This window comes from Oncorhynchus mykiss, chromosome 15 (assembly GCF_057628025.1).
Source record: "Oncorhynchus mykiss isolate SJ-2025 chromosome 15, ASM5762802v1, whole genome shotgun sequence".
In the NCBI taxonomy this organism is placed as follows: Eukaryota; Metazoa; Chordata; class Actinopteri; order Salmoniformes; family Salmonidae; genus Oncorhynchus; species Oncorhynchus mykiss.
In genome coordinates, this window is record NC_143036.1 from 60942856 (window position 1) to 60968117 (window position 25262).

The 25262-nt window shown below is 43.7% G+C and overlaps 1 protein-coding gene across 2 annotated transcripts; it reads right to left on the reverse strand.

Annotated features, from left to right (window-relative positions):
• Positions 1 to 568: 568 nt before the first annotated feature.
• Positions 569 to 23331, reverse strand: LOC110490399 (leucine-rich repeats and immunoglobulin-like domains protein 3). Of its 2 annotated transcripts, none has more exons than XM_036944775.2 (19): positions 22823 to 23331; positions 19083 to 19154; positions 18889 to 18963; positions 12549 to 12683; positions 12232 to 12375; positions 11661 to 11804; positions 11242 to 11385; positions 8347 to 8490; positions 6700 to 6780; positions 6457 to 6528; positions 5794 to 5865; positions 5382 to 5545; positions 4547 to 4885; positions 3364 to 3645; positions 2710 to 3168; positions 2253 to 2414; positions 1924 to 2064; positions 1505 to 1777; positions 569 to 1320 (listed from the first exon to the last, which is right to left on the reverse strand). In XM_036944775.2, exons 1-19 carry the CDS (start codon positions 23023 to 23025, stop codon positions 1055 to 1057), a joined length of 3372 nt encoding a protein of 1123 aa, XP_036800670.1. In that variant the 5' UTR covers positions 23026 to 23331; the 3' UTR covers positions 569 to 1054. The 2 variants fall into 2 exon arrangements, with proteins under 2 accessions (XP_036800670.1, XP_021419449.2); XM_021563774.3 differs by having other exon boundaries at positions 1559 to 1777; positions 22823 to 23325.
• Positions 23332 to 25262: the final 1931 nt, after the last annotated feature.

A 25262-nucleotide genomic window follows, 5' to 3' on the forward strand; every position in this document is an offset into this window, starting at 1 on the left:
GACTCATCTGGTGAAAAGCTTCCATGTGCTGAATACAGCAAGAGCAGCAACCCCCACCCTCCTTCCCAGAGACGAAGGCCCAAAGAGGGGGAGAGGGGAGCCCTGTGACTGGCTGGTTGGGAGAGAGCAGGACCAGAACAGACGGCCAGCTCCAACAGTTCCAGAGACCTCATGTGACTGTTCCTTTCCTTGACATGTCTTCACTAATTTAGCCTTCCATCGATTGTCTCCAGGGTACTGAGTCTACACTGAGCCAAAGACTGAAGAAGCTAGCCCTGAACTTCCCACACACACAGACAAATGCCAAACGTATACACACACACACACTTTCTCAGCATACACTTGTTGGATTCTATTTGGGCAGCATGGTGGGGGGCCTCATGGCAGGCGCAAGCCGTCCTTGGCGGTCTGTGGTTCTGCTCGGAAAAGCCACGCGCTATGTCAAACCCTCCCTTCTCATCCCCGGCATCAGCAATACTCTCTTCTACCTCGATTCTCTTCATCCTCCATTACAGAACAGTGGTGTCTGTGCATGGTACAGCCATTTAAAGATAGGAAGGAGTCACAGTACTTTTAATGTACGTAGCAGCACATGTTATGGTGTTTTATTATGTATAGGTATGTGCAAAGGGGTGCTTAACTCAAAGCAAAACAAAAGCTAGAATAACTGAACTGGCGTGGTCGGTCGCACAACACAAAATACTCATTTACAGGAAAAAGGACAGCAAAAATAATGGATTCTATTTTTACACTTAATTTACAAAATATAATAAACTTTGTATAAAAAAGTATATACATTCAATATCTATCTTCAATTGAAGATGTTTCCCATTTTTCTTAAAAAAAGAACAGTCCTCGCTGTTAATATCTCCTCATATAATTTTTCAGCCTTTTGTAGGCACAATGCATTATCCTTTTACATTCAAGCGTTGCACATTTGCAGTGTCCATCACTGAGAAAGTGTCCATTCACTGAGGTAGTATTTTTTTTTGGTCATCCTCATTGTGAAGAAAAACTCAAAGGAATGTCAGTTTGTTTGAACGCACATAGTCAGCTATGTGCTCACTCGACCTTGCTGACTAGTAGCAGTCCTGTGGAGATCATATGGTTTCTCATAGATATTATTGCCGCTCTTTTCCGATTCCGATTTAGAAATCTTTGACTGGACGCTGTTCTTGTCTTCCTCGCGTTCCGAGTCTGTGTCCAGGGCTGCGTAGGGATTCTCGTGTAGCATCATGCTGTTGTGCAGGGCCAGTGGCGGTGGTCCAAATCCGGGGTATAATTCCTGTTGAGGCCTCCATGGGGCTTTCCCAAACGTTCCTGCGAGAGAGAAGGATGGAGGGAGATACAGGGTAAGGCCTGAGACATTCACATGTTGTGCTAGTTGTCAAGAAAATTAATATTCAATAAATCACTTAGTAATTGAGTGAATTTATTTTCTGAGTGGACTTAAAATGTGCTTGACTTGACCCAAATCCATACGGAGAAATTTCCTCAGACGTACCCATGAATGTGTTGGAGGAGGAGAGCCTCGTCTCCCGAGGTCGGCCGTACTCACTTCCATCTCCCTCGTCCATGGAGAGGGGGCCTTCGCCCTGTAGGTGGGGTGGCCCGTGGAAGCTGCTGCCGTTGGGCATCTGCATCAGCACACTGGGGCTCCCGTGGTCAAATGGGTCCTGGAGGGCCCCGCCACATGGATAGTAGTTCCTCCTCTTGGAGCTAGTCAGGCTGCCACTGTAGGAATCTATGCAGATGGGCCGCTGGTCCATAGCACAGCCTGTAAGGAGGGGGGAAGAAGTTACAGTGAGCCATGGTAAATCAGATCAGTATGACAGCAACACATTATTGTTATTGTTTCATTTAGGGAAAAATACTTATAATGCTACAATTTAAAAAATATATACATCTATCTGTTGCACCAACCTGTGAAAGACTCTGAGGATTCTTCGGTGTACATGTTGCCTCTCCTGAGGAGAGAGCTGATGGGTCCTTGGTAATGGCAGAGCAGGGGATCTATGGCCGCCTCCATGTCCGCTTCACTTCCCGTGTCCAGCTGACACAGACCTGTACGAGTCACATGACATATTAGTAACGCATTGGTACATGCCTCAAATTACTTACACTATTCCAATATGTATTCAGGTGAAACAATACATATAGAAAAATGCTCAGAGTACAGTTGACTGATCTAATGCACATATTCATGACATAAAAGTCCCCATGCATTTCCAATGAAAGAGCTGCTCTCCTACCATTCATGTCTTTAGGCTGCATGTAGAATCCACTCATGGAGGAAGCCATGAACTGGTGGTTGCCACTGCCACTCTCTGAGGGGACATAGCCATCTTGTCTGTCGGCCAGCGTGCCCTGAGAGGACAGGTAGCTGGGGATGTCTGCAGGCAGGTTGGTCTCGTCTGCAGGGAAAACACCAGGGAGGGAAAAGTCTCAGAAATGTTTCCATAGAGAAATACAATGCCCAATAATAATCTGTTCAAGGCAATGGTCTGTCACTGATTCATTTCAAAGCATTCGTAAAAGGTGTGGTTTTAACAACATGCCAGCCAAAGTATGTGGAGCTGGAGCCCAAAACTCAAGCTCCCCCAAAAATGTTATTTTCTGTTTGAAGGAGGAGGCAACATGGGCATGCAAGTACTGAACTCTTCAAAACCAGTTCCGTGCTGACAAAATAAAATGGCACCCTCTCCTCACCTGTGTTAGTGACGCTGCAGTCCTCGTTGCGCCGACGTGTATGGTAGATAATGACCACCCAGACCAGCGAGGTGCCCACCACGCAGCACACCACCGCGATGATGACGATGCCCACCGTGGTCCAGCCGTCCTCGTCCGAGCCTACGCCTCCCGAGGCGCCCACCCCCACGTCACAGTTGGGGTTGGGCAGTACGGCTAGGCGCACGTTGCCCCGCTGGGTGCCCAGCGTGTTGGACATCTCGCACGTGTACATCCCGGCGTCGTCCTCCGCTGCGTCCACGATTATGAGCAGCTGGTTGCCGGCGGCGAAAAAGTGGCGCTCTGTGACCACAAGGGGGCTGTCGTCTTTGGTCCAGTTGAGCCTGGGGGAAGGGCTGCCGCCGGCGATACACTGAAGGACCGCAGTCTCCCCTTTGGCCACGGTGCGGTCCATGAGAGGGCGCAGGAAGGAGGGCGTTTCTGGAGGAGAATGGGGTAAGGGGGAATGTTAGTTGTCTTACAGTCCCAAAACGCCTGATTTATATGTCATTTTTGGGGGGGGGAAACTTATGGAATACCATGAAATTAAATTGATCTGTGACAAAATGAAGAGGCACACACAGACAAATGCAAAGTTCTTTGACAGCAGGTGAAAATAGAAAGAACAATTCTCACCTAGCACAGTTAGCGTAGCGTTAGCTGATATGGCTCCGGCGGTATTCTGGGCGGTGCAGCTGTACAACCCGATGTCCTCTGTCTTCACATCCACGATGAAGAACACATCGTCCTCAGGCATCACGTGCATACGACGCTCCCGGGCGGCGGGGAAGTCTGTGCCCCCATCTTTCTGCCAGGCGATCTGTGGAGACGGGTGACCCACGGCGGCACACTCCAGTCTGGCCGTGGCACCGGCCCGGATACTCAGGTCCATGGGCATCTTGGTGAAGGACGGAAGCACTGGAGGGACAAAAGGGATGGACATTTTATTTGACATCTAACTGCACCACCACTTCAAGAGCAACATGATAGTTACAAGGTTTTGCAATGTCAGTCATAATGAGATTCCTTATATGTTCTTAGGGCACTCAAAGATGATACAAGTGTACTTGTGCACTGGTTCGTCATAGTTTATCATGCTGAGAGTTATACTAAGAAAGACAAAACTCTTGAAATAACCAGTGTAAGGGAATTCCACCCTTTGTGCACACAAGTGACCCCAGGAAACTTTGATCAGAGGTTAGTTTGTTTTTGTTTAATAATGATTGCAATCTGGAGTATTCACCCCCCTACTGAGGATCACCCCGCCCAGGGTGATGTCCCTTAACTTTAATACCATATAAGCTCATAATTAATAGTTGCTAATACAAAGATGTCTCTGCTAGGAGGAGTTCAGCTTATTGTTATTTGCAGTTAGTTTCCCAATCCTTCTTCCTCCTATTGTGCCTATCATGTGCCAGCAGAAGTAAGACTGGAACATAGTATCAACAAGAACTGAAAGTATAGTTTCAACACACATGAGGCAGCGCACAATTGGCTCAGCGTCGTGAGGGTTTGGCCGGCCGGGATGGCCTTGGTCCCATTGCGCTCTAGCGACTCCTTGTGGCAGGCCTGGCACATGCACGCTGAGTTCGGTTGCCAGCTGTACGGCGTTTCCTCCGACACATTGGTGCGGCCGAGTCCGACTTTTGCACAGTTGACCTCTTCATGCACTTACAAAGTCTACCACTGATTCTCAATCTCAAGCTAAAACAAAACATGAATCATTGTACTTTTGTAATTACAGGTGTTCCTATAATCTACAGATATTATACAATTCCTTTCACTAGTCAAATCAATACCAGTAGGATATTTAACTTACTGTTGACAGTGAGCTTGGCCTTGGTGGAGTAGGAGGAACCAAAGTGGTTTGAGATGACACACTGGTACTTCCCCTCGTTGGTGAACTCTACACTGCGTAGCTGCAGTGTGGTGGTGTACTCTGTAACCTCTGTTTCACGGCCTTGGCCTCCCCCCTGGGCTCTGAGGTGTGCCTGGTTGTGGATTTCAGCGTCATTCAGGACCTCATTGTCCTTCTTCCAGGCAAAGGTCATGGGTGAGTCGCTGGAGCTGGCTGCCGAGCACACGAAGGTGACGTTGGTGCTTTTGATGGCCGACTGGGTCTCAGGTTGCACCGTGATCTGAGGATTGGGGAAGTCGTCTGGTTGGAAGACAAGAGAGGAGAAACATTAGTTTCCATTTGATGTGAATGGGGCTAACTCAAACTGACATTCATTTTGGGGCTAACCAGTTTTTGTTAAAACCGTGATGGTCCACAAACAGCTTAAATATGGAAATTATACTATTTTATGCACCAAGAGAAATGAGAAATGTTGAAAGCTCCGAAGGCAAAGCACCTCAGCTCTAATAGTAGTCATTACTTAAAGAAACTGATCCCAGAAATTCCTCAACAATGATTTATTTTCTCCCTGCTCTCTCTGACTCCACCCGGCCAAGCTGTTAACTCACTGAGTTTCCACATGGTTCCATTACTACGCTGGCTCCATCAGAGTGTCCATGAGTTGAAGGAAAATATGGAACAATCTGGGTTAGTTCATAAAATGGAAAACCTGTCACGGCTAAATGGCTGTTTTTAACTAGGGCTACATTAAGAGGCTTTGTGTGTGTGTGTGTGTGTGTGTGTCAGTCACACTCACCACACACAAAGTCCTCCTGTCTGACGGTGAACACGCTCTTGCCCTTCAGCATCAGGGGATGGGCACAGCTGGCGTTCACGTAGGGCAGGAAGGCCTGCTCCGCCACCCACAGAGGAAACCACTTGAGCTGGCAGTCACACAGCAGGCTGGATGTGTTCAGGTGCCTGGGAGGGAGAAGGTACTGCATTAGAGCCAGGAATCACAAGAGAGACCCAGCACAAATATTATCCATAATACTTGAGCAAATGTATAGTTGTTACATTTTAAGATAATCACTTTTATCAGTATAGGTGCTTTTGAAGTAATTGTCTATGGAGGATTCTTCCTTTCCTCAGTTAGTCCAGAACAGTGACTCTGGTCTATTGGCATTGCAGAATATGAATGCAGTGTGACTGAACCCAGAGATACTTACAGTTCCTCAAGCTTCTTCATCTGCACAAAGGCGTTCCCTTGGACCGACATGATCGCATTGTTACTCAAATCTCTGAGAAGGGGGGGGAAAGAGGGGAGAACGGATGGATCTTTACACAGAAAGATGGCAAACTTTCCCCTCCATCTAGGCCTATCTGGAGGAAGACTGCTAACACTTCAATCATCAGAGAGAGGGAGGGAAGAAAAGGTCTTGAGAACAATAGAAATCTGGGCAGCACCGTGCTTTGTTAATCAAGAGGGGCCCGACTTCAGCTCCTTTGAGCTCAGACACGACTGGGGAAAAAAGTTAATTACAATCAAATGCAGCTGTTTCACAGATAGAAATACACACACACAGATGTACACACACACACACACACTTGTACACAGAAACCAGCACACATGCAAGCACAAACACTCCTCTCGCAATGCCTAAGCAGTTAGTGATCAATAGTCTCCCAACATATGGAGATGGTGAATAACAGAGCTCTGTTTTTCATCAAAGTTTGGACAAGAAGCAGGGACAAGAAGCAGAGACAATAAGGTGATGTGGTTCTCACTAACAGGCTTTGTTTCTCATGGTTATGGATTCTCCCATATTTAGTTTACAGCTTTAGGACAGTTGAGACAGACGTATGATGATATTGATTTGAGGTCAACTCACAGGTGCTCCAGTGTGTCCAGGCCAGAGAATGACTTCTTGGTCACCGAGCGGATTTGATTTCCTTGAAGGAACCTGAGAAAAGGATTTTTGAGTTTTCATTCAAATACAGCAATTTATATTAAGATAACAAGAAAATACTTCCAGTTAAAATCCGTTCTCATGGTCCATTTTATAGTTTCTAATCTATCTTCTGGAAACTAGCAGGTTAGAAGACAACGCCATGGTAAAGTCAAGCCTACTCACAGTTTCCTCAGTTTGTCCAGAGCAGAAAATGGTCCGTTCATATCTTCAATGGTCCAGGAGATTTCGTTGTTCTGCAGATCTCTATTTCAACAAAAAACAAAAACAAACCACATTGTAAAACTCCACACCCAGAAAACAATTGCACTTATTATAGTCTTAGCAAACCTTGGTGCGGCTTTGCGTTTCGTCTGAAAGAAGTCAAAGTCTTTACATTTGTATTCAAAGTGGTCCCATCACTGGAGGATGTTTCTCGCAAACTTTGGGGCTTTTTAAATGTTTGCGATGGTTTCTCCGTGTCTCGCAGCATAACACTGCTTCACATGCAATGCAGCGTGTTTAACAGGGAGGAACTCAAACCCACACGTTGGTTCTTCTTAATTTAGTGAAAAATTATACGTTTTTAGTCATGGGTTTTATGGCTGGGGTAAATAACATTTTAACTATATATCAAAGGGTTTTGAAAAATGCGAAATATCTTTGAACCTAACTGAATGTCATGTGCACACAGCAGTACATCATGTCTGCTAAAGAGATTTGCTGGATGTCGTCGCCCTTCCCCCGCTCCTTCACTCTCAAGTCTCTAAATACTTTCAAACAGCTAGTTTCCTCCTCTGCATGCCTGGTTACAAATTATTGGGGTTGAGGAGGGGTGGAGAGGGTAGAGGAGCGGGTTGTGGAGAGAGGCTGGGGGGTAAAGCCCTCTAAGCCACCCCAACTCCCCGTCCACCAACCTACATACCTGCCCTCTGCTGACCTTTCACGCACAGTTAACATTTGGTTCCATTTAAGAGAGGGACCAGGGCAATGTTATGGAGCCGGTCTGGAGAGGGGGGGGGGGGGGGGGGGGGGTGGAGCGGTGGACTCAGTCTCACTCTGCTGACTTGTTGAGGTTATGTTTGGGGAGAAACCACAGGCAGTACGTTCATCTATTCCACATCCCGAAAACAAACAAGGCGGGAATATTTACACTCACGCCTCGATGAGTGTGGAGAGGGACAGGGAGCGAAATGCAACAAGCTGGCAGCATCTGAGAAGTTAGCTAGCTGCTAATGTACTCTCATAGAAGTGAAATAGGACTTCTCTTATAGAACACAAAGCAATGATAAAGTGTAGGCTGATGGGGCCTCCCAAGTGGAGCAGTAGTCTAAGGCACTACATCGCAGCGCCAGAGACATCACTACAGACCTGGGTTCGATCCCAGGCTGTGTTGCAGCTGGCCATTGTGCTAAGGCGACTCCCTGTGGCAGGCATGGCGCATGCACGCTGAGTTCGGTTGCCAGCTGTATGGTGTTACCTCCAACACATTGGTGCAGCTGAGTCCGTAAGGAGTTACAGCAATGGGACAAGACTGTAACTACCAATTGGATATCATGAAAAAAGGGTAAAATATATATATATATTTAAGTGTAGGCTGATGAGGAGTTTAAATCGAGTTCATCCCTAAACTCTCATGAGCCTTGAGGCTTCTCAAACAACATCAGGGAAAACTCTAACCAGGATTAGTGATATTAACCATGGCTAATACACTCACTGCCAGTGGGACGTTGAAAATAATAATTTTATGCTTCGGCACATTATACAATAGAGCTGTCATCTCTGACAAGTAATTCACTGAAATTGAGTTTAGACATCCTTATTCAAACTTACAGCATCTGTAGGTGGGAGAGTCCTCGGAAGGCTCCGTCTGCGATGAAGCTCACACGGTTGTTCCCGATGTGGAGTTCGTCAAGCAGGCTGAGGCCCACAAAGCTGGACTCCTCCAGTCTTGTCAAGTGGTTGGACGAGATGTCCCTGTCGGGTGGAGAGAGAAGGAAGATCAGCATCACACAGTTCATACCCCCAGGGCAAATGGAAAGGAGGGGGGGTAGAAATAAACAGTTGAGGTAGAGGATAAACTGGCCTCAGATCACTAGGAAGGTGCACCAACTAAAGCCAGATTAATCTATGAATTACCAATAAGGTAAAAACCTTTCGGTATAGACTATTTTAAGTTAAGTTTTGAAAGTTAGATTGTACCTTGCACAGCTGGTCTACTTTGTTTAACCGTATGCAGACTAGAGGTCGACCGATTAATCGGAATGGCCGATTAATTAGGGTCGATTTCAAGTTTTCATAACAATTGGAAATCGGTATTTTTGGGTGCCGATTTTGCCGATACATTTTTTAAAAAAATTACACCTTTTCTTTAATCTTTATTTAACTAGGCAAGTCAGTTAAGAACACATTCTTATTTTCAATGACAGCCTAGGAACGAGGCAGAACGACAGATTTTTAACTTGTCAGCTCGGGGGATCCAATCTTGCAACCTTACAGTTAACTAGTCCAACGCTCTAACCACCTGCCTCACGAGGAGCCTGCCTGTTACGCGAATGCAGTAAGCCAAGGTAAGTTGCTAGCTATCATTAAACTTATCTTATAAAAAACAATCAATCAACGACTGTCGTTGCTCCAATGTGTACTTAACCATAAACATCAATGCCTTTCTTAAAATCAATACACAAGTATATATTTTTAAACCTGCATATTTAGCTAAAATAAATCCAGGTTAGCAGGCAATATTAACCAGGTGAAATTGTGTCACTTCTCTTGCGTTCATTGCACACAGAGTCAGGGTATATGCAACAGTTTGGGCCGCCTGGCTCTTTGCGAACTAATTTGCCAGAATTTTACGTAATTATGACATAACATTGAAGGTTGTGCAATGTAACAGGAATATTTAGACTCATGGATGCCACCCATTAGATAAAATACGGAACGGAATAAAGGTTTTGTTTTCGAGGTGATAGTTTCCAGATTTGACCTAAGGCTCGTATTTCTGTGTGTTTATTATAGTTAAGTCTATGATTTGATATATGATAGAGCAGTCTGGCTGAGGGGTGGTAGGCAGCAGCAGGCTCGTAATAGTCAAAGGTATATGGTTTAGAGAGAAATAGTCGACGCGTTAAAATTCCTGTAATAACCTGCGGCTGAACTTGAGAGGGGTTCCTTCGTTATTTTACCGTTCATGTCTTCCATAGAGAATGTCTTTATCTACTTCAAATAAGGTCTGTGTTTCGTGCAGGCTTAAACCGCCTCAGCGTTTTGATACTCGTGTAACTCTCACTAGGATAAGGTAACGGTTGTCAAAATATTTTCATAAATCCACTCTAGAAAAAAAATGATCTTCGCTTATATTTAGCCAATATTGATCAGAGTTACCTTGTCCTATGGATATCTACACAGTTATAAAATTGGCAAGGTGGTGTAAGCCTACACGAAACACAGACCTTATTTTAAGTGAATCTAAAAAATATCCTATGGAATAAATGAATGAACCGCTTTTCAGATTTTGCTAGAAGGTGTCATGGGAATTATGACTCACACTTTGGTAGTCAATTCTTATCATGTCCATTATTAAAATAGGATTTCCTGCATATAGAAGTACAGTTTTTGTTTTCAACATTCATCACAGGTAACTTAAACTCTTAAACTTAAATTTTTATTCAAACAGTTGAGAGTATGTGTCTCCTAAGCAGACTCTTCAGTATCATTGTCACTTCAGAGCTGTGTGTGTTTTACAGATGGCAGAGAAAAGCAGTGTAGGACAATGACATGGAATTGGCACCAGGGAAAGCAAGGTGTCTTATTTGTGATAAAGATGTAAGCATGGGGTCAGCAACGGCTAAATCAAAAAATACCACCAACCTGTGGAATCACCTTAAAAACACCCATCCAAAAGCCCATAATATGTATTATATTAAGTTAAAATAAAAGTGTTCATTCAGTATTGTTGCAATTGTCATTTCTACAAAAATGTATATAATACATTTTAAAAAATTGGCCGATTAATCGGTATCGGCTTTTTTTGTCCTCCAAAGTCGGTATCGGTGTTGAAAAATCATAATCGGTCGACCTCTAATGCAGACAGTATAAAAAGTATTAACTTTGTACTAGAAATCCTCAAATGCCAACATCAGACGAAAAAACTAACAAACCAGGAAGAAGGTTATTTACCAAAGAGTGGGAGAAAAAAGATCAGTCAACTGCCAATTTGTTTAACGCTCAGGCTCACTTGATAAGAGAAATGGAAAAAACAACCACTCCCCTCTCAGAAACAACCTTGTCGCTAGTAAAAAAAACATGGCGGACTTAGTAATTGGCCAGTGCCATAAACAAAGTTAACAACAAAGGAAACAATATGTTGCTGCCGCCACTTGTGGCAGCAGACACTCTGGTTGTGAAATCCCTCCCTCCTTCTCCCCCCTTTCTCCCCTATAGACGTGGCGAGGCATTAAAGGAAGGGGGCTATAGTGGCGGGGGTGAAGTGGGGGAGTAATATTTTGTCAGGAGCCCTGCATTGGTGTTGGCACTGGGCACTAGGGGTGGAGGAAGAGAGGGTGTGTGTGTGGGGGGGTGGAGAGTTGGAAACTGCGAGGAAGGTGGGGAGAGCAAAGGAGAGAGAGAAAGAGAGAGGTGTTGGGAGTTCACAGTGTGAATAGGAGAGAAAGTAAGAGGGAAAAAGAGAGGGAGGGAGAAGAAGAAGAAGAAAAAAGGGTCACTCACAGCTCGCTGAGTTTCTGGCAGAACTCCCAGGCGTCGGGCTGGATCCGGCTGATGGCGTTGTGGCCCAGGTGGAGCTGCTGCAGAGTCAGCAGGCCGTACAGCCAGCCCTTACTCACCTCCGTCAGGTTGTTGTAGTCCAGCTGCCTGCAGGGACACACAGAGACATACAAACAGAGGTCAGTCATCAACATATAGACATATAGACACACACAGACAGACAGAGATGAAGACGTATGCTGGCCTGGACTGATCCCACACTGTATAGGCTATAGTCAACTATCGTTGTCTAGACATATAGCTGCAAATACGTATCCAAAGATGGTATGCAGACACTTGCAACCAGATATATGCTGTTAAATCCACCAATGTACACTAGTAAAGGAAGACACATTTTCTTGTCACAGAGGACAGTTACTTACAGGACCTCCATGTTACTGAGGCCCCAGAAGGCTCCGTCCATCAGGCGGCTGATACCATTCCTCTGGATCTTCAGCGAGCGCAGGGCGTGCAGACCGTGGAACGTCAGGCCCTCCACCCTGCGCACCCGATTCCTGTTCAGCTCCCTGCAAGGTTGGACCACAACCAGACCGTAAGAGAACCGCAGCATCATATATGCAGGGTAGGAATAAGAGTTCACTCAACTCAAGAAGAATCTAATTCATCCAAGAGAAGCCAAGAAGATGTCAATGACTGTTGGAAGAGTGGTCAAAGAGTGGTTAGAGACGTCAACGCATTGTCAATAAGTGCCGTCACAATGTGTTTTCAGGAAGTTCACAGAGCAGTCAGAGAAACATCAAAGAGTAGCGAAAAGTCGTGGACCGTTACACAACCGCTCAAAGAGCGGTCATAGTATAGTTTGTGGTCAACCCCAACAGCGCTTAAAGAGCGGTCATAGTATAGTTTGAGGTCAACCCCAACAGCGCTCAAAGAGCGGTCATAGTATAGTTTGAGGTCAACCCCAACAGCGCTCAAAGAGCAATTGTCACTTACAGGTGCTGGAGGTTGGGGAGCTGGAAGATCTTGGCAGGGATGGTTGAGAGGCGGTTGCGGTTGAGCCTGAGGACCTGCAAAGTGCTGGACAGGTTGACAAAACAGCCCGTCTCCAGGGTGGAAACGCGATTGTTGTTCATGATGCTAGAGGAGAAGAAAATACATAATGTGATATTGATCATATAATTCATTCCAAAGAGGAAAAATGACCAAAGAATGTTGCAGTTCCACCAAAATGTTACTATTTGATCCAAACACTTATATCGTATTCTTGGACGGGGTTTAAGCATGCATTTTAGTTAAAAAGACAGACTCACAGGTTCTTGAGAGGCAGCGCAGGGAAGGAGTCAGCCTTGATATCCACTATGCTGTTATTGCTGAGGTCCAGGGTCTCCAGGCGTTGCAGGGGCCTCAGCTGCTCCAGAGAGATCTGCGTGATCCTGTTGTTTGCTCTGAAAACACAGATTGAACGGCTCCAATGAACGCTAGAAAATACGCTGTATTTTAACAACGCGGGTCACCAATCTAACGTTTCCAGACATACAAACACTCAGAGCAGTCAATTAGCAGGCGGTATTTAAAAATGACCAACCCTACCCCTGTTTTCCCATTATTATTATGTTAATATTATACATTTTTCCTAGAACATTGAGTCTCTCCCTGAACCATGAAAAAGACCACAGTTCCCTTGTTGTCTAGGAAAGGGGGGAGGACGGGGCAATACTAAAGCTAACCAATGTCACTACTCATCTCAACAGGTCAAAACAGCCGTTTGGTTTAGTGCTGTGTTATTTTGTTTATAAGGTAATTACTAACAAGGTATTTAAAAAAATAACCTGCCAATTACTTGTCTGATGAATACCATTCCCTCAGTGAAAGCATGCCTCAGCAGAGGCTGGCAATTTCCTGAGCTGCAGTGCAGGGACTGCTTAGTTATAAACAGTGTCTGTACAGAGCCGTCTTTGTGTATGGGCCTCGATGGGTAGAGAAAGGGAGAGTGAGGGAAAGGAGTAGGAATTCCCTCTAATACACCAGACTGCAGGCCCCGTTTCAGTATTAATTGCAAGGCTAACATAACAACAACCCCCCCCCCTCCCTCCCTCAAAAAATATAACTTGTATTAATGCATCAGTTCTTAATTTGATCTTCTTTATGATACGTATTTTTTGTGCATTTTCCTGATACTGATCAAAGTGTTTGCGTTTTCCCTATACTGTGCATGCATGCAATACACACGTCAACATACAGCCCTTTGGAGAAATGGATGAACATTGACATGGCTGAGAAGTACTGCTTTATGTGAACACTAGCACCCTTCAAGAAGCTGCCAATAAGAAAACAACAATGAAACGGACACACGGAACCAGCACTAGTCGAGAGCCAGGCTCAAAGTCTCAAACTGACTCAGCTCCTCTGTACGCCTGGCCAAAGCGAGACTAAAACAGCACTGAAGATACAATCAAGCGAGAAATTGAGCACAGTGGCAACGTAGCTTCTCAGTCCATCATAAAGCCTCAGAAAGTGGGATCTTTGACTTGGACAGAGCAGTCATTTTCCACACATTTCCCTAAATCTGCCATCCATACCTCTCTTATGACTAGGCTCCCCACGTTGAGACAGTGACACCCCTTGGCAGCCTTACCACCAAAACATACAGAGGAAAACAGACGAGTGTGTCTGTCAGTCAGTCCAACCTGGAACAAAGGCAGTACCAGGAGGATATATGGATAGAGGCCCAGGAAGGAGAGGCTGATGGGGTGTCTGGGGCACTTAGGGGTAGAACCTGCCACAGCACGTCCCTCTGCCTAGCCTCTGGCAAGGCCAAGACTCAACGCTTGGTTCTATGCCAACCGACTGTAAGAGTGTGGAGCTGAGGGTGGGGGTAGAGTGTGGGGCTGGGCGTGGGGGTAGAGTGTGGGGCTGGGCGTGGGGGTAGAGTGTGGGGGCAGAGTGTGGGGCTGAGGGTGGGGGTAGAGGGTAGGTTCTGGGAGGCTGAAACTAAATCCCCCTTTTTTCTTCTTAAACACTAAAAATGGTTTTATCATTTTTTAACACAGTTTAGGCAACAGCCACTGGCTGAGCTAGGTGCAGTGCAGCACACCACACCTCCCGCAGTAAAAAGGGTACAAGCCAGCCTTTTGTGTGCAGATTTGCAAAGGGCTTTCCACGCACCACGGCCTCTGTGGTCCCAAACAAAAGGGGCACACACCACCTGGGCCTGGGTTTTCATGTTCCCCTGACTGGTCGCTGAGAGAAGAGGAGAAGAGAGGTTGGCGAGAAAAATAGAAAGAACCTGTATTTCCAGTTTTGTGGAGCCCTGGATATTTTGAGGGGAGGGGGCAGTTGAAAAGCAACTGTCAACGCTGGCTGCTCAGTCCATGTTCCTCTACAAAAGACGGACTGACCCTGGGGCCTGTCAGCTGGAGGGAGGTGTGATGTGGTGGTGATGATGATGATGATGATGAGTCCCTGGTCTTTGTACCCCAACACGCTCCCCCCCCCCCCCCCCCCCACAGTAAACATCTGGCCAGCTGTGGAGACCAGACAACTCATATACGAACAAACCTTGTTTGTTTGAGTGCAAATGGGCCAGATACATCCAAGATTCCATTCAGCTGCTTGTGATGCTAACCCTCAGCTAAGTTGTGGAGAATTAGCAGCCCCTCCATCGGATAAGCCCCAAATACAACATGGTGTCCCAAGCTGATGTTGTTAATGCTTACTCTCTGACACACTTCCCACTTGAACCAAAACAGTGCTGCTACAAATGAGCCTCTCCGTGGCTTTAAAAACTTGACATGACCCATGAGGAGCATAAGAATCCATACAAGAGTCATGTCTTGGGAAGTACAAAGACCACACAAGTCAACGCCTTTTATAACCCTCATGAGGACCCCTATTTTGAAGGAAGTGGTCAAGACCATCTGGCAAAACATGGACTACACACAGCAGAGGCCAGCCCTCTCCAGATAGACAGAGAGATAGGCTACGTGGGGACCTACAGGAGCTGTTATGGCTACACTTGCTTGAATCTCAGAGACCACTGAGCAATTAATTGAACCCGGTTGTATTAACCTGTAAGTACAACATACAACAGAATCTCAACACCCAGCCAACTCTAACTTTAAACATTGTGGCAGATGAGGACTGTGATATCAACTGAGACTGTGCATTTGAGGCCTACAGGGATAGACGTGAAGGAGAACTTGGCTACGGTCCATTCAACAAAACAGTTTCTCTCCATCTCTCTCTACTCCCCTACATCTGCCCAGAGATCTAATGAGAGCTTTTGAAAGGCCAACCTAAATGCTGTGTACAGGAGAGTTCTGTTATCTGTTGATCTCCACCCGTCGGGCCAACTCCACGGACAAACAAGCAGGGGCATTGTCCATTTGGACGGCACACACTTCAAATTTGTTTAACCAATTTTCTCGCAAATAAGGTTATTATGCACCGTTGGGTTAATAGTTTCAAGATCTGCCTGTCATTCTCGTTTGGGTCTCTTCAGGTTTTAGCTTCTCATTTTAACACACATTGAAACGTATGACCAGGGACATTTAAAGCATCTATAAAACTGTGCTTTGTTTATTCATTAAATGAATCAGGTAGCACATGCATGTGTCCCAATTTGAGGAAACTCCAAGCCTTTGGGTATAGTAGGCAACGTAATAACTATTTGAATAGAAGGCGGTGTACCCTACATTATTGCTGAGCTGATCCTAGATCAGCTGAAATGTGCTGCCGGACTCATTAAAGTGTTCTCTAGGGAATTTGATTGATATCAGTCAAAAAAAGCTAAAATGAAAAAAATAAGACTACACAGCAGCACATCTAAATTTGAATTACACCTCTGTCTAATTTGTCTGTTTTCGAGCAAATCTACTCCATATTTTTGGGATGTGTTGCCTTCACACGCCGAATGTGTTTATCTGAAGAAATATGACCTACATAAACAAGACGACAGTGTCAGACTATTATAGACAGCTGACGCTGCAACAGAAATATTCCTTTTTGAATTAAAGAATTTTAAAAATCCACATAAATTATAGCTAAACCGCAGAGGCCGCTGTCAGTCAGAAACACACATACGCAAACAAGTTACCCCAAAGGCAGCAACACTCCACTTTTTAATAACGCAATAAGATGGAATCAACAACGGAGGCCTGATAATCCTGAAACCCCCCTTTTCTCTCCATTTAGTACAGTCTGATTTTTCCTTCCATTCGCACATACTGGAGATGTTCTTGCCCTTCCTCCATTTCTCTGGCCTGGGAGGGGAGTAATGAAAAAAAAAATCCCCGGGGTATCGAATGCCACTTATTCAAACAGCCAGGCAGACATAGCGGCAGCTCTCGTCAACTTCCTTGACCCCACAGCCCAGAATAAAAACAAACGGCAATAACCCTGCAGCTGGTAGTAATTGAGTTGTGATCATCTTAATTAATTGAACAATTTCCCAGGAATTTATGGTAGGGGGTGGGTGCTTTAACCAGATTGCTGTGAAACCACCTCTCGTTGAGTTTGGTGGGCTCTACAAATTATCTGGTGATTCCAGGGCTGATTAGGTATTTGGAGAAGACGGTTTGATGGAATCTCTGTGTATGGAAAAGGTAACCGAGTTGGAACTGGAAAGAGTTTCATATTCTGCTTATCTACCAATTCATCCTTTCTTCTGTGGCTAAATAAGCTGACAGATATACTTGGATGTCTTGCTTACAAAGCTCTTGGCAACAAACATTGTAACTTTGTAACTCAATACTGTAATAACCTAATATCTACTAAACCAGTGTTTCCCAACCCTGGTTCTCAAGTACCTCCAACAGTACACATTTGTATTGTAACCCTGGACAAACACACCTGATTCTACTGGTCAACTAATCATCAAGCCCTCAATTAGCAAGAATCAGGTGTGTTTGTACAGGGCTACAACAGAAATGTGTACTGTTGGGGGGTACTCGAGGATCGGGGTTTGGAAACACTGTATGAAACCAACATTATAACTCTTTCTCTCATCGTTCAACCATGTTTCCCTTCAGACAGACGTTGTGTATTATGTATCAGTTATAGCACTGTAGTTGATGCGGTCCTACTGCAACCTGACAATGTACAGGAACAATGTCGTGATGATGTGTTAACTGTGCTATTAGCAATTTGGGTCAGATGCTGGTGTAGTGTTTAATATAGTGTCTGATGTGTGCCTGAGCCGCCCCAGCTAACGCAGCAGCCCTGCTTCTCATTACAGGCGCCAGTCTGAAAAATAAGTCATCTGATGGCTTCTCAAAACTCTGTTCTTTTTCCAATAGGAAATACCACACACATATTCTCCATCAATGATGCCAATACCAGCAACAAAAAGAAAGAGAGCGGGGGAAGAGGAATTTTGTATTTAAACCCCCCCCCCCCCCCCCCAGAGATTTTAGCTGCCGAGTAGACACTAAGCAATGCAACTGGGAATACTATGCAAGCACCCACAGACACAAATGAACACACGTTGTGGTAAGAAAGTATGAATTGATCATTCCCAAATGCACATTGAGGATGACAACTAGGCTGGCTGACATACTTTGGAACATTGCTTTCAATGGTGAAATCTATTGGAATTATTCTCCTATTCATGCATTATATGTTTTAATAAGAAGCATCAACTAAATATACACCTTGAGTGGAGATTTGAGAGTAGAGGGGAATACTATTGTACAACTCCTAGAACCTCTGAATGTTGTCAAAACAACAATGTTCATAAGTTCATAAATGAATCAGCCCTATTGGAAATCAAACATACCCTGGGGCACTGTATTTTGTTTTAGTTCCAGGTAATACCGCCAGCCACATCTGTGGCCTATAGGCTATACACCTAAAAGTCTGAAGACAAATTGACTAATAGCCGACGTCTGAAACCCCTTAGGCTTCTTTCTCTGGTGTTACTGCTTGTCAAGTTCAGGCTTGATGAGGAATATGCCTCTTCTAGTTTTTGAAATGGATGCATTCTTGTTGGGAAAAAAACGTCCTATCCATTGATTTTGTGAGACATTGTGCCGGGGGAAAAGTTCGAAATCAATGCCTTTGAAACCTCTGACATTGTCGGGTCTATTTGTCTTTGAAAACACATGAAAGCCCCACATTGCTCCATCATGTTCTGGGGCCATCCTACTAGGAGTGTATACAAACACTCAACCTCCAGATGGATGAAATGCCACACTACTCATACAATCAATCAATCAAAATGATTTATAAAGCCCTTCTTACATCAGCTGATGTCACACAGGGCTGTACAGAAACCCAGCCTAAAACCCCAAAAAGCAAGCAATGCAGGTGTAGAAGCACCTAAGTAGATACAGACTTTCTATAACGGAAATGAGATGGACGGACAGAGAAGTCTAATCTTACAGATCCCAGATCAACATTTATGGAAACACTGGAACCACCTCTGGCGATTCCATTTTTAACAATGACATTTATTTTCAGACATGTGAGTGACTTGTCTCAAACTGGCTGCCATGCCTGGAACAACCCAGTCTGGGAACCAACTCAGCCAAAAGGGGTTCCACCAAGGAGGGAGGAGCAGGGCTTAGCAGCTCTACACTGTTAACTAGCACTGACAACTCTGATAGGTGGGTTGGTGGGGGGAGGGTTGTTTCAAAAGTAATTCATACTTACAGAATGAGGGTGGTGATGTTTGCTGCATGAGGGCCCAAATCAGGTACCGTCTCAAATTCATTGTTGTTTAGCTTTCTGTAAACATACAGGCATAAAGGTTGTTTGTCACATGTGGTGTGAAGGGGCGGTGGAGGGAGAGTGTTTGTGACTGATGTTGTTTACTCTAGGAAGTACAGAACACAGAGTATACTTACATCTCACTTAAGTGCCGCAGTTTCCTAAACACAGTGCTGTCGAGCGACTGCAATTTATTATGGCTCAGGTCCCTGTAAAGAAAGACATTTGTTAGAGGAAAGTTACACAACATGGAGGGCCATTCACTTCACAACCAATCATATACTGGCCTTTCTGTTTTTAAACAGGAGACATAAGTTGTCTTAGTGAGCCTAGCTTATACAGCTCCAACTGAAGTAATGTGGGAAAGCAACTGAGTAATTTTCAAAACAAACCACTGTATGTAAAAAACAGTAAAGCTAGCCAGCTATAGGCCTAGTTTTGGCATAGCAGCCTTTTTTAAAACATTGAGAGAAAATCCAGCCAGACAAGCTCACGCATCCAATCCGCTCTTGAATCACCGAGCCAAAACAGACAACCAGATAAGTTATGGAAGGGAGAGATTCCATTTTTTTCACTTTTTGAGAGGGGGTGGAACAGGCCTAGAGAAGCCTGCCTTGCCCAGAGTGTTATAAAGCTGTGGAGTTATTGACGCTGCTGCGCACGATCAACATTGTGGTGCCAGACCCTTTTTTTGGCTTCCCCCCCATCTGGAATCCATCAACTGGAGCTGAAAGGAGGGAGGGGAAAAAACTAACAACTGGTAATCTATTCACAATGCCGGGGAAGTGAGTTTCCAAGCAGAAACACTCCTGTTGCACTTTTCTAGATCTGGCCCTGGTTTTATTCTTCAGCAAATCGTTTTTTCAACTCTTCAACAAGAGTTTTACTTCTCTCTCTGAAAATGTTTTCCCTTCCCAACATGCAGTTTTTTTCCCCACTAATCGGGCCATATGGGAGAGGTGGAGAGGTGTAGTATCAAAAATGGCCAGATAAGCCCTGAGGGTTTCTGACACTTACACTTCCTTCAGAATTCTAGGTCCAGAAGTGGACCCGATTAAATCAGTACAGCTAGATATGCTTTGGCCTGTATATATTAGACTGTGCGCCACACATTGATCCGTGTCTGAAGAGTGAATGAAACCAAGCTATCCATCCTCTTAGTAATGAGATAAGATAGACCTGCTGGTTCTTTGATGTGGTTCTTAAAGCACTTGGACTAATATAGATCACAAGGGAAATTAGGTAATTGACTTCCAAGCTGACAAAGGCATTCCCTTACCCACCAGCTAAAGCTCTTACGTTATAATCCAGAGCGCTTTCTCTCCTTATCTTTGAAGTGCCATAACATAATGGCTTGATCTCACTCATGTAAATCTGAGAAACATAAAGTTATTTTATAGGTGAGAACTGGCTGTGGATGGGATGGTCTGGTAATACAGCAATGTTGAGTGAGTCTCCTGAGAGAGCTTACCTCCTCAAATGCATATTACGCTACATTCCAGGCTATAAACCCGAAAAAACGAAAACTCGTCTAGATTTGAATCGTAAAATCTTTACCCCTCACTCACTCATCGAGAAATTTGAAGCTCAAACTAAATGCCTCTCCCTCCTTCCCTCCCACATTCACTCCCTCCCTCCCTCCATCCATCCCTCCTTCCCTTGCTTTCTCTCTCTTTCAGAGAGTTTGTACGAACTAATCCAACAGTGGCTCCTTAATCAGTACCATCGGTGGTTCTGGAGATGCTAATTCAGCAGATCTAACCGGTGCTGGAAAACAAAGGGCCGGGCAGTTTAAGATGTGCTGGAGAGACACTCGTAAATTAGCATGCCAGGGTGCAAAGAATTTTCCCCGTGTGGAACTTTTTTTCTCCCTTTTTGGCTGGCTTGCCTTGGCTATGAGGCTGTGCCTGTGTTTTCTGGCAATGTGAAATTTCCAGAGCGGGCAGCACACATTTTGTAAATGCCAAACAAACATTCTAACAGGGGACTAACTAGCCTAGATGTGTTGTGAAATAGGAACTAGAAAAAACACAAGCTAGTAGTGAGGATATATCAACATGGTGCAGTCTGAATGGAAGCCAGGCAGGCAGACCTATGAACATCTGCTTATTAATACATGTTAAACAACTATTTGAGTCGTTACCATGGGAGATTGGCCTGGAGTGACTATGACTTCATTTGACATTATGTATTTATTGTCTTAATAGCCCTGGGGCCTGAAGAGCTACTGAGCTCACATAATATGGAAAGGCCCAATGATGGTATCACCTCATAAACAAAAGGCAAACAATTGTCATTCAGCAGTTGGTCTCATCTAGGGCCTAGTGTAATGGACATCTGTATTCTGCATTAGCTCCTTATCATGATGTCACCTGATATTTACACACTGAAAAAGGTTCAACAAGTTGTCAAAATGAATTGTAATCCATTGTTTATGATGGCATTTTAGGCTCTTGGTTCATGGAAATTGTGATAGCACCAAAATCCCAAAAGTCTGTTGAAAGGTCTCCATGAACTATTTTTTTTATTTTTTTTACTTTATTTAACTAGGCAAGTCAGTTAAGAACAAATTCTTATTTTCATTGATGGCCTAGGAACAATGGGTTAACTGCCTTGTTCAGGGGCAGAACAACAGACTCGTTCGTACCTTGTCAGCTCGAGGATTTGAACTATGCAACCTTTCGGTTGCTAGTCCAACTAGCTCTAACCACTAGGCTACCCTGCCGCCCCCAAACTATATAACGTTGGGAAATGATTGTACCTCACTGCACTGACAACAAACTCAGAAGCAAACAGTACTACCAACTCACTAGCCTACTGATGTTGGCATGTCTTGTTGGGCCTACTGGGTGATTGGAATAATCCTAATATAAAAACGCTATGCAGTAGGTAGGCCAACTAATGATTCACTAGTGTAGAATGACTGACAATGTGGACACTGATGTGTAAAGGTAATTCGTGTTATATCTTCTTCTAAAACGGCTGGCTTTATTACTCACAAGACTGAGCTTCCCTCTTGTTCCTAAGGAGTATGGCACACATGTCCTATAGGTATTCACATGGAAGAATTGTAGGCAGTGTGACATTGCAAGAAATACGTTTGATATCAATTACAGTGTTGTTCGAGTGCAAAATCTAAATTTCCTTGATGTTTAGAGTAATTTCCTTTATCTTAAATAACACCAAATGTTGCTAAGGAATGATAAACAATCGAGTATTTTAAATTTGAAATCACAATAAATAAAAATCCAATAATATAATTCTAAATGTGACAAACACAACTTTTATTCAGTAAATATCTCTATACCTCAGTTTGGCAGAATATGGCGCTTGCAACGCCAGGGTTGTGTGTTCGATTCCCACGGGGGACCAGTACGGAAAAAAAGTACAATAATGTATCAAGTTGCACTGGATGAGAGCGTCTTCTAAATTACAACAAAAAAATCAGTTCTGGCCTTCGCACCTTGTAAAATGGAGAGGCCTATCGCGCGTTATTGCGAAATACTTTCTAAACAAACAGCAAATCAGTCCTGGAGAATCAAAAAGTAAGGATTTAGGACTAATTTCCCTTTCTTGTTGATGTGAAGTGAAAGAAACTTTGTTTCCAAACGGTTTCATTCTCTTCGAATCGTCAGTAAGCAACAACCTAACAAAGTTGGCAACAATGTAACAAATCACATAACGTTAATTCTCTGCATAAATGTATCTATTCGAGTATTCATTCCATTTATACAATTGTTGTAACTGTGTTAAAACCTATATCTATCAAACTACTCATTTCAACATAGGTGTGAAAGGTAATTAAGATAGCTTGTTCGTATCTATGGGCAGTGAAGATTAAATGGCAAATCAACAAACGCTCTCTAAATTGACTTACAATTGTACGGTCCATTCGGGAAGATTTTCAGGAATTCCACGCCTTTTCAACCGACTGCAGTCCAAAAGGTCTCCAACACATGTGCACGGAGACGGACACGTCCTTGTGTTTTCATCATATCCAAGTATAAGTTCTATTCGGGAAAACAGTAAGAAAACAACCGCATACATCGCAGCGTTGAGAGGCTGCATAGATGCGGACATTTTAGCCACACTGAAGTTCCCCCCAAGTTTTAGAGAAAAGCGCGAGAAAATCCGATATAGTAAAAGTTCCAACCCAAGGACAATGTTGTACGGTTTAGTCAGAGGTTAGGTTAGTCCTTAAATCCAATTCCTCGACCGTATTCCTTTGAAACTACGAACATGTAAAATATTTTTACGGGACTCAAACTTCTCCATACCTTCGTAAAAGTTTTAGCCTGTAATAGCATACTTTTTGCCTTGCACTCGCAGCAGCTACTACTTTCAAGGCTCTCAACAGCGCGCCTCTCTATTGGTTGTTGTAGTGATACGCACCGGCGGGGGCAGGGGTGGGGGTGGGGGTAAATAGTAGGCCCATTTTACAACTGTTCCAGATTCATTTTATTCAAATTTTACACAACTTTGTTTACACCATAATGTTGATAACACAAACAGACGGCTTATTCTTGTCTAATGTAGACATTTCACATACATATTTGCTAATGTGTGTCAAAGACAGTCTTAACACAGATAAAACCAAGGTTTTTGAGAATGCCTGGCCAAGGGTCATTTGTTTTATGACTTATTACTGGTTGTAAATTCTCGAAAGCTTAACAATGTGTAGTCTCTGATAAATGATTACATTAGCAAGATGAAGGCTACTTTCCCCTCTCTTTGCTTATTACCATGTGAGATACAACAGGTGTAAAACAGTACAGTGAAATTCTCACCTTGAGAGCTCTTTCCAACAATACAATGACAATAACATAGATAACAGAAAATAGAATAAAAAATGTAAGTAATAATAAAAACCAAACAAGAACTACTATTAGAATTTAAGAAACTCCCGTCTCGTTGTTTATTACCATGTGAAATACACATCATGACACTTCATGGCCCCTTGCAATGTATCGAGCCTTCCCGTAGGCAGAGTGTGAAAGAGCAGTTTCCTGTAAATTCACTTTTCTGTTGTTTCTCCTCGTCTTATCATTCAATCTCCCATGTTATTAGGTGTGACTGTGGACATAGTATAAGTGTACTTTGGCCAGAGTCTGATACCAGTTGGTTACATTTCCATAAATTGCAGTTCACTCCGTGAGATCCTTCAGGCAAAACAACCTGAATAATGCATGCTTCTAATAAGTCCTGATTGCTTGCAGCATAACTGACTCTATTTCCTCCCCCTTTTTGTCCAATTACAACAAAAAAAACTCTCCTCAATTTCGTCTGAAAATTGCACGTCCTCTGGCTATCCCAAACGGGCTCAATCTGTCCTTTTCCCCCAAAGTACCTCTTGTTTGGACAGACATTGTATTCGTTTTTCCACTCCAACTCACAATGAAGGTCATTTAGTTAAGGCATGTGTATTGTTGTCTTTAAGCAGTCTCTTGACTGCTTTATTGCATCAATAATTGAAACAGCAAGGTGTGAGACTTGTCCTTCGGCCCAGTTGCCCCAATTATCTTTGTCATTTGTATTCAAAATGGGTCACCTGGTCAATTGAAAATGAGATTGGGCCTCTAGAATCAGAATACAAGCAAACTGGGGCACATGAGAATCAATTCTCATTGACGCCAGTACAGCCAGAGAGCAACTTCATTATTTTATTCTGTGCTAAAACTTCAGCAACAAATTAGGAGCTATCTTATTGGACTGTCCTGTTAATTATCTTTATAAGTATAGCTCTCTGTGCTACAAATTCAGAATTATGTCTGAGGCACATTCGAGGTGTGGGTTTGCTATTATGTAAGGTGCTTATATTCTGAATGGTTTGCAGTCAAATTGCACAAAATAAATGCTGCAATTTAAGTGAGTATCTTTTTGTAAGGTATTAAGGTATGCACCTTAAATAAGGTAGGATATACATCTAAAACACCAAAATGGTGTGTTGGCAATTTGGAATGTGAGAAGACAGTATTGGTATACCAATCATACCAGTCAATCCAATGCATAGTCCAATTTTCCATTAAAAACAATTGATCAATGATAATTATTGTATTGTACTAGAACTAGGTAGAATTATTCTCCCCTTTAACATATAATTAGAGACTCAACTAGGTTTCAATCATCTGTAAAAGTTTATTTGAGATCAGTATTGAACAATTATGAAATAACCTGAAAAAAACGGTCCTTTGTCTTTCGTAGCCTAGAACCATTAGTTGTTTTTCATCAATCTGTTAAAGCCAATGCTCAAATAAGGACAGCAAAAGTACTGTTGTTCTGTGTCTATGTGTTATCTGTTATTTTACCAGCAGCAAAAA